The 15,981-nt window shown below is 37.3% G+C and overlaps 1 protein-coding gene across 2 annotated transcripts in view; it reads left to right on the top strand.

Annotated features, from left to right (window-relative positions):
* LOC121862368 (3-hydroxy-3-methylglutaryl-coenzyme A reductase-like) overlaps positions 1-15,981 on the top strand; it is a 129,256-nt gene that overhangs the window by 61,450 nt on the left and 51,825 nt on the right. For both annotated transcript variants that reach the window (XM_042360617.1, XM_042360618.1), the window contains exons 5-9: positions 2,613-2,803; positions 4,242-4,348; positions 5,373-5,477; positions 9,868-10,001; positions 15,232-15,398. In XM_042360617.1, coding sequence (XP_042216551.1) covers positions 2,613-2,803; positions 4,242-4,348; positions 5,373-5,477; positions 9,868-10,001; positions 15,232-15,398 — 704 coding nt within the window. The remainder of the gene's footprint in view (positions 1-2,612; positions 2,804-4,241; positions 4,349-5,372; positions 5,478-9,867; positions 10,002-15,231; positions 15,399-15,981) is intronic.

The raw sequence follows: 15,981 nt of genomic DNA, 5'->3' as shown, positions 1-15,981 counted from the left end.
CCATATGTTATGTTGTTCACTTTACGCGTTTCTCACTTTACGCGGGCCGCTGTGGGTTGAATTAATGGCGTAAAGTGAGGGTTCACTGTACTTCATATTTTTACAGTAAACATGATTTTGTTTGAGCATTTTTTGATAATGTAACTGAAAACTTAGCAGTGAATAGTGGGAATACAGATGAAGGTATTTGAACACATGAGAAGACAACAGCAGACAGGTCAGCTGGCTGACTCGATCTGCATTTGTCTATGTTAATGTACAGTATCTTATCGCAGCTGCTATATGTTTTATTGCAGTCTTTGTTATAATTGTAGGCTTATTATATAAAGGATTTTGCCCGGGTCCATCACATGATTGCACATCATTTGCTTTCATACCCATGTACCGGTACATTGTACATTTTGGGCAGTAGCGCAAAAGGATTACAGAGTAGAGTTCACAAAGGGTCTGTGTAAGTGGGGTGCACAATAAACTAGCTACTGTAAGTGGCCAAAAATTTAAAATTAAATTAATTGCACATTCGGTTCATTAAGATGATAATATTATTGACCACAAAAATGGCTCATGACACAAAAAAGTAAGAGAATATTTTACTACTGTTTACTGTATTAATCTTTTTAAATGATAAAACAATAAAAAATAAGTAAGAAAACTATATATTGACCCTCTATAAACTTCCCTGTGGCCACAGTGGTGAGGGAGATAAAGGGACAGTATTGTTTTGACAGCTGTTGCTCGTGGTCACTACGCACTTAGTGGTCATTTTATGCTTGCCTTTGTGTCTGGGATGGCCAGTAATGCACATATTTACTGATCATAATAATTATTTCATATAAATAATTCATTTAGAACATTTTATTTGCATTATTTTTCATAAAAAAGTGCTCGGCAACACACGCAGTCGGTCGCCAGGCTGTCTTTGTGTTTGGTAGAGCAAGTAATGCATAAAATAATAATAATTCCACAAATAAATACATTCATAACATAACCATAGCATCATTTTCCAGTAATACTACACTACTATACAACTACACTACTTTTAGCAATATTACTTTGATACAACATGATAAAATGGACAAACAATGGAAATGAAACAAACAAAAGTAGGTACAGTAATTACGTTCAGGAAGCTTCCCTGTGGCCGAGCTTGTGGCGTGACAGGCAAATAGTCACACTGGAACCTGGTAACCCACACTGAGCATTTAAACAGTGGCAAGAAAAGGCGCGCGTTCTGGAACATCACCCGGGGTGCACCAGTCGGGCGTTCCTGTTCGTCATCTGGGGCGTAAGGGTTAAGAATTCAAGGAAGGAACAGTAAAGATTTTTTAGCCTTTCTCAAAATCAGTGTTTGCCAGAGACGAGAAACAACGAGAGAATTGGCTATTGCAACACCTGAGTGACTGTAGTGCATGATCAAAAACATTAAGTGTGCATACCTTTGTGATTGTGACTGGTTGCTAAGGCCAGGGGAGACATAGGAAAAATTGGTGATTAGGATTTATATAAGGCAAGTGCGATATACTGTACCAACTTGATGATGCTGAAAGTCAATCCAGATAACTTCAATACAGAAGAATATACTGAGTGAGATCAGCAGCAGAAAACTCAGCTGGTGCTGAGTTTTGTACTTACTGATGAATATTAGAGACCATAGAAAACAGGTCTTGTTTGTGGTAGTGTTTACTGAGATTTGAAAATCACACCAAGAATCTTCTAGGTCACTGAGTCCTTAAGTCCCCCAATGAAACATTACCAGTGGAAAGACGGGAATGTGGAAGAATGATTAGTTTTGACCAACTAATTACATCAGTTGTCTTTAGAGGCATTAACCTCAATGTCCCACAAGGAGCACCAACTGTTCTTTAACTGTCTCACAGTTCATAATGACTCCAGGTGTCTCACAGGTTATCATAATGATGCCAATTGACTCACAGGTAATAAGTGATGTCTTGTGACTCGTAGATGCTCATAATAATTGCAAGGGAATAAAAAGTGCTCAGAATGCCAAATGATACATAACTCCAGGTGTCTCATAGGTGATCTTAGTGTAATCACTCTTTCAGTGACATTGCAGTGCTCTTGATGATGCCAAGTGATTTATAGGTGCTCATAACAATGCCACATGGCTCATCAGTGCTTAAAATCACCCCAAGTAATTAAAAGATAATCATAATTACCCCCATGTGCTCAGTATAACCCCAGTGGATCATTCTTCTGTTTGGGGAACATCCTTCAGTTTTATTCATCAGCACCAAATAGCAATAACCATTACCAACAAGTAAAGGTGTGATGTCACCAGAATTTTTTTTCCGGTGGCATGAATCCTTTTGAAATTTAGAAAAAAAAATAGTATTCTAGTTGCTCATTAATATTGACAATATTAAAAATTATCTTGTATCCTTTGAAAACAAATTCTTTAGACATGTATGTATGTTATGTCATAAGTTAATGCCTTCCCCTTTTATTTTAATTGGAATTGATGCATAAAAGATTGTAATTTGAGAGAGAGAATTGAAAAGTTGTACTGTATAGTCTTAAGTGTGTGCGTTGGTAAATAGAGTACAGTACTGTAGTGTTTTTTTTTTACTATTACTGCTTGGTTATCTTTTCAGGGATGCTTTATTTTTCTTTCTACTGCTGGTGGACCTGAGTAGGGCAAGTCTTCTGGCACAGTTTGCCTTGTCATCTTCTAATCAAATAGAGGTCCATACCAACATTGCTTTTGGCATGGCTCGCCTCGGACCATCTCTCACTCTGGACACCATTGTGGAGGCCCTGGTCATTGGTGCCGGCACACTCTCAGGTACAGTGGTCCCTCATGTTTTGTGGGGGTTACGTTCCTGATATTTCCGCGAAAGACCTAAACCGTGAATGCTCTCTTCTGGATTTTCACTTCCATGTAATATTCAATATTATAAACTATAACCTCTCCCTGATCACTTGTATGGTCCAAAACATGTTTCTAATGACCAGTAAATCTCTCTCTCTCTCACTCATGAAATAACATGTAAAGAGAACATAATAAAGACTCCAATAAAAATTATTTAACATATTACATACCTAAAAAATACAACATACTGCATATGGAATACTGTATTGACCAGGTATGTTGTTCCTTCCTCTTGATTCTCCCTCTCAACTCTCCCCCTGGTACATCACAGCAGATGATGATGATTGAATGAGATGATGGCAATGATTAATCTGTAGCAAACTGTTAATTCATTCATCCCATATGCCCTAGCACATGCTGCATAGCTCATGCTGCTCTGAAGTTTCTTTATTATTTCGACTTTCACTAATAAAGTCAACACTTTTCTAGCGATATCTCTGTTAGCCAGAACAATTGGTACAGAGCACTTCCGGAAATGAGAGATTTCAGGGTAATGAGAGGACTCTCAAAGCTGGAAGAAAAAAAAAACCCTCATCCTCGTAATTTTCTGGAATTTTCCGGATAACTGAAAAATGTTCTCGGAAGTTCCAGAATGATGCATTACATTATCTCTTGAACCCAGAAATCATTCCCAAAGCCAGAATTTTTCGTAAAATTCCGACTTTGGGAACGTTTTTCTGAGAAAATTTCAATTCTGGCTATTGGACAGCTCTGTGTTTGAGGGATTCTGGCTAACAGAAATATTGCTGTATCTCTCTTAGGCTTCTTTGGTGTGTTATCTTCCATATCGCCACCTTTTGAAGGATGTTTTGGAACATTGATAAGATTTTTGAGCACAAAACACACGGGTCGCAGCGAGATGTATACATAGTATGGCAGTGGACATGAGTGAGACAGAGGAGAGGCAGGAAGCTGCACTCTGCTGCAATGACCTGTTTTTTTTGGGTTTTTTTGTGGAAACTCGTTCGCGAGCTGATTCAACTGCATACAAAATCAGTAAACCGCAAATAAAAAAAAATGTGTGAAAAACGAGTTATTGTTATGCAGGTGAGCGTTAAACTGTACATTACTTGTGAGTTTGCTTTTGTGTTTGTATGGCTTTCATCTGTCTTTCTCTGGTATATATTTTCTTCCACTGAATCACTTAGGACATAAAGATTATTCTTTAGATTTTTATATGCTCTTTATTTCCTCACCCTCAAGGTTTTAGGATAATAGATATTTTAACAGTAGTTATGTTTGATATATTATGCTAAACAGTTCCTATTATTATTTAAAAAAATAGTATGAGATGCTAATGATACTTTGTGAATGAATAGCCAGATAATGAATATGCTTGTGATATTGCCAGGTGTGAGTCGTCTGGAGCAGATGTGTGCCTTTGCCTGCTTGTCCATTTTGGTGAATTACATCGTCTTCATGACCTTCTTCCCCGCCTGCCTCTCGCTTGTCTTAGAGGTAAAGTGAAGATGAAGATGAAAATATTTAATTTCACTTTAAAGTCAACACTTGTTAGATTTAACTCAGAAGGGGAATTAGATTAAAGGTTTTATCCAGTAGTAGCTCTTATGCTCACTATACAGGTATTATGTATTACAGGAATCCTTGCTATATATCTCCCCATTTGTCATTGTTCTGTTAGGAAAGGTGTCTGTTTCGTTATACAGTACTGTCGTTGGCCATCATCTCTTATTGCATATCTAAGTTTGTGTTTTGGTGGCCCATTTGGCAGTGTTGGCCCCAAGAAGAGTTCCTGCTTCAGTTAGTGTTTTCATGACACCGTATACATTTTTACCTCACAGAAATATGCTGAGTTTGTAGGATGATGTACTCTTTGGTTCATCTGTTCCCAATATCATTCCTCTTAAACTCCCCAGGAAGTGACTTTGCATGAAGAAAATTGGGAAAAACATTTATTTGGGTACCGAATAGGAGGTTTTTAGGTGGTTTGATATTGGTGAGTAACTTGTTCTCTTAGGTGTCACTCTAGGTATGCCTCCCACCATGGTAAGATCTATTCAGGGCAGTGCTGAGAATATTAGGGTCAGTGATCTATGTGTTACATCTCTTAGTACCAAGAAAATTAGCAGGTTCATAAGTCGGTTAATGGAGAATATAGAATGGCTTCTCTCAATTTGGGTGGACAACTAGAACCAACATAATGTATCTCTCAGTCTGGCTGTTACACAAGCTAAGGCACAAAGCTTGTTTGAAGATCTAAAGGTAGAAGTGGTGAAGGATCATTGTCAAAGACAAACGATGAAAAGAAAATGAAACAGGAGACATATACTCTTATTTTGTAAGTTCTCTGTACACAATGATTAATCTTGACTAGCAGTGCACTCGACCGTCTTCACTTCTGCAACTGTAAAGCTAGTTACCCATTTACATTGGTAAAACCCAAAGTGCTTCCCATGTAAAAATGATCAGTAATCTTTCAGATTTTTTAAGTAGAGTATATGAATATAATTGTATATTTCAGCTATCGAACAGGTGTTCCTCTGGACAACCTCCATGGCAGATGGCAACACTGGCACGTGCTATGGTTGAGGAAGAAAAGCCAAACCCTGTTGTCCAGCGTGTCAAGGTACTGAACTTGTCTAACTTGTTGTTATTTGCTTTTAAGTTAGACATACAGTATATTTAAACTACAACTTTAAATATGTTCTAGATTCCAGTATCATTAACCCTTTCAAGAGTGGGTTCTCACGGACCTATTGTGGCCCTTTTTTTTTTTTTTTTTTTTTTTTTTTTTTTTTTTTTTTTTTTTTTTTTTTTTTTTTTTTTTTTTTTTTTTTAAGTTTGTACAGGACTGTACAGTATATAGAAATGAATATAGAAAGTTAAAACAAAATTTACAGAAAGTTTTAAGTTGGATGATTATTCTAAACAACCATCCGGGGAATCAAAACAAAACAAGCATTGTCAAATCGTTATTTACTTCAACCAAAGATTATAATCTTTCTCCCGTTGGATACATCTACCCTTCCCAATGAAGGGATAATACTGGCAGATTAATTTTTTTTATTGGAGTAATTAGAGATTTTGTGGTATTATTGTATAAATAGGTTGTCTTTATGAATAAAACTAATTTGATTGGTTAATGCATACTTTTTGTCAAGGATGGTAATTTGTTAGGTGATCAGATATGAAGAAAAGTACTTCTCATACTGTTGTATAGTTTAAGAGGACATTCTGTATCTATTATAATGTTAGATGTAGGCAGCCTGGTCTTGAAACGGAAAATGTCAAATTATCGTTTTTTCTCTAATCTCTCATTCTTATCAAAGATCATAGAGTGTGCTATGCTGGATCAGTTACTTGCTTTGTTTGAGGGAATTGGAGTGATCCTTCTGGTCCAGTCAGCCTATAGGACGCATCATACAACTGAAACTGTCTTGTGACAAATTCATAATGATTTGGTAATAAACACTTGCACAGAAAAGTCCACTGTTCTGGTCTTGCTGGATCTTTCTGCAGGAAATCTACCATGGATGATATAATTACATAAACCTAATGTATGTAACCCACATTTATATAAGTATTACTGTCTGGTAGTTGGGCTAATACATTGCTCGGACACCACCCTCCAAGTTCTAGGAGGAGTAAACTAACAACGGAGTACAGTGGTCCCTCGGTTAACGACCACAATCCGTTCCAGCAGGTTGCTCGTTAACCGAAAAACTCGTTAACCGAAACCATTGTTTCAATGGGTTTTTGGGTAATTGGTTCCAGCTCACCGAAAATTGCCTAAATTCAACAAAAAAGGTGGAAAAGTACACTTACTTTGAGGTGTGCATGTAGAAGGCTCCTGGATGATGATGATGATGATGGGAATTAGAATGGGGGTGGAGGAGAAGGAAGAAGAGAAGGCATTGGGGTGGAAGAGAAGTCACCCCATGGCACCATTTCACCCATAAAATTTTAGTTCTCTTGGTGTATTTCAAGATTATTTTCTTTAAATCAACACTGCACTGCATTATTTATTGTCAATATGTAAAATATATTTCAAAATGACCAATAATTTGCTTGGAAACACAGAAAAAAAGCGTTTAGTTGAAGAGAGTCTCAAGCAAGATGTTACCTCCACTGAAAACAGAGAGAGACTAACGCCTGTCTGGTGTGTAAACAGGCTGGATGGCACGTCAGAAACTAGTTTCTTTACCTTCAATTATGTTCAATAATTGTTAAAATGACTAAAAAAGTTAATATTAAACTTTTAAAATTATTGAATTGTATAAACTTCTTGATATTTACTAAAATAGTAAGGAATTTAAGCCCTAAAACCGATTACTGTATTGGCGGACTAATACTACAGCTGGTGGACCGCCAAATGCAAGCGAAAACATGTTGAAGTCTGCTCGTAAAAAACTCGTTAATCGAGGGATTGCTCGTTAACCGAAGTTAACAATCTTATGGAAGGTAAATCGTTAACTGAAATCTCGTTAACCGAGGCGCTCATTAACCGAGGGACCACTGTATAACATAACACCTATGGATGCCTATCCATGTTATAAAAGATAAAATGTGCTATATAGCTAAACTGAGGAATCTACAGCCGGGGTTTGAGAGTCTGAATTCCTAGCCATAAATGCCTTACGTGTCAGGGTTGTAACATTTACAATTGTAACTATCGAAGACACAAATCTGTAATAACAAAGAGAGCTCAGGTTCTCAACTGGCTCAGCCATGTTAATATTGTTATTATTATCCACTCTGTATCTGTATTTTTCTGGCTAAATAAACTGTTAAAATTCAATTCAATTCAATACATAAATTTGATAAAATGAGACTGAAATTTGGTACAAAAAACTGGAAATCACAAAAACCCAAAGAAAAAAAATATCTTCAAATGAAGAGGTTTGCATTTCATTGAGATAAGTAAAAAGTTAAATTGCCAGACATTAGATTGAGTTTGCTGGAAGCAATATTAACCTTTAAAGAATAAAGATATCACATCTGAAGTTAAACTCAAATTAACGGAAACAAAAATGATGGGCTGGCAAGGTTATGACGGCACTACTGGTGAGTTCACAATAGTCTGAAGCCATATAATAAAATAATAACCTTGAACTACGAAGTGCCATCCTTGCATGGTAAAATGACACTGGGTTGGTCAAGAAGAAAAAAAAATCACATGGTATGAAGATGTGCATGAAACACCATGTTCGTAAAACTAGGTGTATAAATACATTGTGTAAGTGCTGTGTGAGCAGTTGTTTGTATGACTGCCAGTTCACATATTCCTTCTGCAGCAGTGTGTGTGTGTGCGTGCGTGCGTGCGTAACCCGGGGCTTAAGTGTTAATGTTCTTCAAGAGTGAGGTGCTTCCCCATCTGGAGTACTGTCAGTTGATTGAAAATGTCCAGAGGGGGGCCACCAGACTGGTGCTTGCATTTCGGCACCTCAAATACCCTGAGAGATTAGAGCGCCTGCAATTGCCTAGCTTATACTACAGACGGGCAAGGAGGACATAATTGAGGTGTATAAATATCTCCAAGGGCACTACTTAGTTGAGTGTCCTGACTTGGAGCTGGTGGACGCTCGCCCCACAAGGGGTCACAGCTAAGGGTGAAGAAGCCACAAGCCCAGAAAACTGTGAGGGGTAACTTTTTCAGAGTGAGAGTTGTGAACTCTTTGAACAATCTGCCAGAGAGTGAGCTCTTTCAAGACCAGACTTGACAAGCACTGGAGCAGGTTCAGGTACATTCAGGAGCCAGTGCATGATCAGTAGTTTTGTGTGGGGTCCCCAGAACATAGCCATTGCAAAACTCGCAAGGCCACTGTATACAGTCTGTCAGTTAAGTTTGTGGGTTAGGTGGGAATTATATTTGACTACTGTACTGTATATGTGATGTTTAACCCATAGGCCCCAGGTGACGTTCCAGAACGTCCGACTCGCACGCCCTGGGTGACAATCCAGGACGTCCGCCTATTTCCCCCCCTTTTTTTTATTTATTTTTTTTATTTTTAGTTATTTTTTTAATATTTTTGGAAAAGTTGATTTTTTTCTCGATTTAACCCCATGGGGGGTACTGCCAGTATCACCCTAACCCAGGGCTTAAGGGTTAAGCTGGTAATGTTTAAGGCAGTCAGGAACAAAATTGTCAGTGAGAAAGACAGGAAATTTAATGTAAAAAAAAAAAATAAATAAAATAAATGAACATGCCAATTTCCAAAAGATGATGAAAAGTTGATATAATTGTTGGGCAGAAATGATACAAGAGTAGCTGAGATATCCCCACTGGAATATCCCCTATTCATCTGTGTGGGGGAGAAGTGATCACGGTGATTATGTACAAGATGAAGGTATTTGAGCACAGCATGACTTAAAAAGATTTAAATAATTAGAAAACTTCAGGGGAATGTTGAAGGTAAAGGTAATATATACTACTTTAAACAGTACCTTATCTTTTGGATTCTAAAGAGAGACATACTGAGATGATTTTGAGGGAAAGGGGTGTTGCATGAGCTACCCTGGTAGACAATGGTGTAAAGATTAAATTACAATATAGCAATGTCTCCGTTAGCCGGAATCCCTCAAACCCGAAAATCTCTGATAGTCGGAATTGAAATTTTTCCAAAGCTGTAATTTTCCGGAAAATTCCAACTTTGGGAACGATTTTCCAAGGGGCACATTTTCCGGAAAATTTTGAGAAAGTTTTTCCAGTGTCCGGGAAATTTTGGGGATGGAAGATAGTTTTCCGGGTTCAAGAGATGATGTAAAGTATCATTCTGGAACTTCCGAGAATATTTTTCTGTTAAAGGGGAAATTAGGGAAAATTCTGGGGATGAGGGATTTTTCCCGGCTCTGAGAGAGTTGTCGTCGTTACCTGGAAATCTCTTATTCCTGGAAGTGCTCCTCGCCAATTGTTCCGGTTAACGGAGGTGTCACATTTACAATGATTGTACTGTAACGCCTATTTGTCACATCCTGTATTGATAATATGACCTTTCCATGTTGTTTCATCACCTTAGGTCATCATGTCTGCTGGGCTTCTACTAGTTCATGGTATAACTCGCTGGTCATTCTCCTTGGCACCGAACACAATTACAATGATGAATGAAGCTGCTTCATCCAACTATTCCAGTGACCCTCATGTTATTGTCAGGTGTGTATCAAATTCTCTGAGAATTGTTGTCGTATGGAAAACGAATCCCCAAATGAAAAATGTATAAAGAGATTAGTTCAGATGTGTTATATTAAATGCTGGAGTTAATGAGTCTTGAGATAAGGCAAAGGATACTGAAAGATGTGATCTGAATCATTCTGATGTATAGAAGTGAAGCTCGAACCTTTGAAGTACAGAAGACTAGAAATAGCTCGGTGCAAAATTTATGATTGACAAAGTTGATTTTACAGAACGAAAGACTCGAGGAGGTTTCAGGTGATGAGAGGTTGTAGAAAAAATTAAGACTGATGTAAGATTTGTGATGAGTTGGAGGGAGTTCTTGTTTTTGAGTTTTCCTAGATTTCTAGAGTATATAGCCCACTCATAAGTGGGGAGTGTCTGGGAATCGTGGGTTTAGACCCGCAAACTGGGACCATAAGTCGCCCAATTCTGGCTTTATGAAGTGGGATTTTAGGATCATTATATAATTTGTTTTTTAATTCCTATGGTCCCTAGATGTATAATTTAAAGCTGAAATAATCATGATCCCCTCCCCCCCCTGCAAGTTGCATAATTTTTGTTTGGAATTTATTGTGTAATTTGTCTCTCTTGAACTTAATTGCTTCCCTGAAAGATGAAATAAGAAGAAAGTCAAATTGTTTTATGCAGCTTATAATGTCTGCAATACCATCCTTGGATTACCAATTGTTGTCTGTGTGAAATTTCCTGTGTTAGGAAATCATGTACAAAATACAGTACACCTGTATACTGTACTACTGTATTTTCTAAATTATCGTTAACCTTTGAATGATTTCTCACAATGATGATAGGGTTTAAGATAAACCTTGGAACCATATATTTTCTAACTGTGTGTGATCGCAAGATGTGCTTTTTCAAAATGAAATAAGCAGGGGATGCTCTTATTATGCAATTACTCCAGCACCAGCTATGCCCTTGGATTGTTAGTGATTTTCCACTTGATTCCTTATAATTGAAGATATATAACTCGAGGAAATTATACATACAGTGCTGTATTCTGAATTCCCGTAATCCTTAGATGTACTTTTGTAGGTAAATTCCGTAGGTATCCCCCAAGTCTGTACTGTATGTATTGCAATATTGGGTGTCTGATTGTCCTTTTAACTCTTAACTGCAGTGTCCCTCACATGAGAACAGCCATTATCTAAAATTACATGCCAGTATTAGCATTCATAAATTGTCACCATCGTTTGGGCTCTTAGTTGCTTTTGTCGTCATGGAAGATGCACATTCATAATCTTTAGTGGCAGTCTGTAGTCTGTACCCCTCTACTACCTTCATCTCCTCCCACCTCCCTCCTAGTAGTAGCTGTGCCCTCACATGCTCACTTAAACACTTCTCCACATCTGAGCAAATGAAATTACACTCTTTAATATTTTAATTTTTATTCTTCTTTATGCAGTTTTTTTTTTTTTTAGAAATATAAAATATTTTTATTTTATTTTCTATTTTTCATATTTACTGTGTTTACCGTGGTAAGGCTGTTGTTCAGTAGCCTCAGTCTAAAGGTTAAGAACGTCCATACATTTCCTGATTTCCCATGAGCCACAGATTTTTCAGTTAAGTGTGAAATTAATCTTGGGTCTTCTTATTGTGCATAGTTTCATAGTAGAGAGGTCAACTGTAGTTTGTAAAGCTATTTTTATTGTTACTTGAACACCAAAAAGAAATTGGAAGTATTGGGCAAAAGAACTACAGGTTGTACCTCTCTAGTCTGGTACTTTCAATATTTGGCTGAATTTTGCCTTATTTACCCTACTTTTTGGGCGAATTACTACCTGTAATAAAACAGCATCTTAATAAACCAACGAAAATAACACAAAGTTAAATTTAAACTAAAAACAACACAGAAAAAGTTCTTATCTTCTACAGCTTCAGCTAGAGTTTAACCTGATGACTTGGCAACTTCGTCATCCGAGTAAAAACACACGCAACAACATTGGCTGTCCTTATGTTTCAACTTTACCACCACTGGTGGGTAGAAGTTTTGTTTTAAATTCACAAACATTAATTGAAATATATATGAACATTAAATAAGTGTTGCTTTCATATTCTTATGTAGAGTAATGACGATATGTTTTCACATGTGCGCTTACATACGCGATCTCACTTTTTTTCTTTACCATTAAAGGTTAGCTACTAATATTGTTCCATTTATTGACGTTAAATAACATTACTTAAAACAACCATATTAATTTTTTTACATTAATTTTACTACAGCTACAACCAGGGTCTTATTTTCTTCAGTTTTATATGTAGAACCAATCAGTCACTGGTTTTGTAAACATTAACGAAAACAATGTTGTTTCGTCTCCACATGTGTTTTAATATTCCACGTGTTATTAATGAATTGTATTGTTCATTTTGCACACATAAACATTAATTCAATCAAAAAGACATTCAGTAATAAACAATAATGAATCTTTTGTACATAAGAGAAATGACGGTTTACACGATTGTGCACGTCTGAACATTGGCAGCCTGCTCAAACCCGTCGAAATTCAAGTTTCCGCCGTCGAAATTTTAAATTGTGTAGTGTTTTTTTTTTGTGTAAATAAAAAATGTTGAATTAAAAACTCGAAATTTGAGAACCTACTGTACAACATTTAAGCCTTCAATATGTCTTCAAAGAGACCACGAAGCAGTGAAAGTGGTGCTTGTACTTCCAAGCGTAAGCACAAGTCCCTATCTATCCAGGAAAAGGGTGAATTTCCATGGTCCGGAAATTTCCATGGTCCGGCACCGGTCAGGTCCTGAGGTTGTCGGACTAGAGAGGTACAACCTGTACTAGAAATGAGAGGAATGGAGACCAGAAAGCAAAAAAGTGCATGAGTGATTGGAATGCATGACAGTCAGTGGTTTGTGGAGATTTTATAGCAGTAAGTGGGTGGGAGGACTGTTTTTAGTTCTGGCCACAGCATAGCAGGGAAAGGCATACAAGAATAAGGAAACTTTCACAATCACAATCTTTCTGTCAAAAACATAAGTTAAATTATGTTTAGTGTTGATGTTAAGACATATAGTTACATGTCATCCTGAAAATGATCATGATGATGAGTTTCTAGTGTTTAATTTGTTATAATTAAGGTTTAAGTATGAAAAGAAAGTAGGTACTGTATATGAGAAATAACAAATCCATTAACCTGAATATTGGTCTACATATTGTTCACATATCAATTGTCTGTAATTTTACTCTATATTATTTAATTAGTTTAGCTGAAAACACTGCCTAGGGTCATATTATCTCTAAAATATATAATTTGTATTCAGAAGGGGAAAGAGTTTTATTTAATTAATTAATTATTTAGATTTTTGTGGTCTAGAAATAACTGCTTGTCAGATCAGAAATGGTGATAAAACAAATGTATTGTCCTGTTGGCAGGTAAATGGGGAAGTCTATTGTTGTGTTAGTTGGTATTCATGTATATTTAGCCTCCTTGTCATGATGCTTTTGTGTTAAAGGTGGAGAAAATAGAATCCTTGTTTAACCACTGGTATTTAAAAAGCAGCATGAATGCTCACCTTGTTATTGTCTTGCCAGTGGGAAGGTATGGTAGACCCTCATCTGAGGTGTGAGGTTATATGTTAAGAAATTTATAGTGAGAATATTAAGTTGGAAAGAAATTGGAAACTGAAATGGTGTTTGTGAATGCATTAATTGTGGAGGGCACTGAAAGTGTGTACTGGGAGGTAAGCTACTTGAAGCAATAAAGTGCCTCTGGAAACAGTAAAACCTGGACAGGACTCAATTGTGAAATGAGTGATTAATTTATGGTTAAAGTCTGTGTAAGATACAGATGTGCTATACTGTATACTCAGGGGTATTTGGTGTACTTTGAGTTGCAAAAGATCCAAGACATTAAGTGACAGTATTGTACACTCACAACAAAAACCTCTTGAACATCTGGGCACGATGGATGTGAGAATGGGTGGAAAGGGGCTTGTTATCTCGGAATAGTTTCAGATTCTTCGTTCATTTTTTAGATTGCATTGTTTTTATAGCATTCGAGAAGTTTTTGGTGAGAGAGTACATGTGGAGGTAGACAAGTAAAGATTTCTTCACTTAACACAGCCCACACTTTCACTTGCCACATTTTGCATTGGCAGTTTTTGTAAGTTTGCCACATTTGTGCAGTTCTTCAAAATATAGACTAATCTGTTGTAAACTATACAGTGAACCCTCACTTTACGTGGTCAATTGAACCCACGGCGGCCCGCGTAAAGTGAGAAACGCGTAAAGTGAACAACATAACATATGGGATTAATTGAAATAGAGACCGGGCTGACCCCCAAACTCCACTTTTTCAGACACAATACCTACGTTGTAGTAAAAATAACTTCTTAATTTTATGATGGTATGCACACACAATTAATAATTAAGAGAAATATCAATAATATTAGGCTTTTTAACATTTACATTAGTAGAAAAGATGGCTGGGCATACGGGGATGGGGGGTTGGTTCCGAGGCAGAGGGCAGATTATTGGCCCTCACCTGTATCACTTGTATCAATTGTATCACTATCCACCACAGAGGCTTGCAGGGCCTCTTTGTCAAACCCCTCAAAGTCCATATAAGTCCATATCCTCACTATCATTATCACTATCACTGACTTGGGCCGGCTGTGGTGGGTGGCGGGTGAAGAACTCAGTAATGTTTTGATGACTGGGCGACCTTGTGCGCACCCTGCTCGCGCCACTCTCCGCGTAAAAGGGTACACACACCGTGGAAAGTGAGCATTCCGTGTTCGGCAGGGTACCGCGTAAATGTGGAAACGCATAAAGTGGGACCGCGTAAAGCGAGGGTTGACTACTTACTTATACTGTACAGTATTTGGTAGGTAAATTGCAAAGTTGGCTATTGTTTCTCAGTGATAAATTAAAACTTCCAATGTAAGCCCTGACAACTACGCAGTATTTTCAACAGAGTTCAATCACCACGTTTGAGTCTGTCATATGAAAGCATTGAACTGTAGGAGCTGAAGTGTTTAGGGGTAATTTTACAGTATATGAAGCATCTTATTTGAAATTTAAGAAAAGTTAGGAAGATGTAGATTATTTGAATTCTGTTAACCTTTTAAATTATTTTACACAACATTATTCCATTCTTAAACATTCATAGATTATCATTATTTTACATGTCTTGAAACTGTGTTACATATAATGTGTACATTTTAATTATTTTATGTATAGGTTGTTGAATGCAGGGCTGGACCACATTGTGTTCACGGTGATTCTTGTTGCCTTGATTGTCAAGTACGTGCTGTTTGAGTCACAAGGTCAGTTAGAGGAAAACCTCATCCATGATAGTCTTCAGCGCTCTCAGGATGTTCTCGAAAACTCTGGTCATTTTGGCAAAGGTAAGTTTATGGAGATATATCTTTTAGGTTAAGTGGGTCAAATTAGAATTAAAATGCTATTAACTTTATCTGGAACGAATGGTACTTTATCTAAAATATGGGATAATGCTCTGGACTCAGAACCCAAATGATGCAGGTTTGATCCTATTGCAGGTAGGTTTAAATGGCCATTATTTGCCTGTACTTGATGAAATGATCACTTTACAGGTATCCCCCGATCTATGATGGGGTTGGGTTCCTGAAAATCCCATAGTAAGTTGAAATATCATAGATTGGCATCATTATAACATGGGGTTCAATAAGATGTGTTCCCAGCCAGTCTGACACCCACATGTAGCACCAAAAATAAAATTCCTACAATACTGCTATACCTACAACACAATTAATCAGCACTCAACACATCATTAAGAACAAGCCCGGTTGTCATTACATGTCCCCTTTGAGGATAAGGGGACTCTTAAAGGTGGAGTGAAGATGTCACTCTGACTCCCACACTGCCTCTGGGTAGTCTAATGCTGCTTCACAGTGTCAAGCTTCACCTCAGATACATGGTTGTCTTGGATACCTTGACCTTCCCAAACAT

Source organism: Homarus americanus, unplaced genomic scaffold (assembly GCF_018991925.1).
Source record: "Homarus americanus isolate GMGI-L3 unplaced genomic scaffold, GMGI_Hamer_2.0 scaffold31037, whole genome shotgun sequence".
Classification (NCBI taxonomy): Eukaryota; Metazoa; Arthropoda; class Malacostraca; order Decapoda; family Nephropidae; genus Homarus; species Homarus americanus.
The sequence above is the reverse complement of the archived record's forward strand: the minus strand, read 5'-3'. Positions and strand labels throughout refer to the sequence as shown.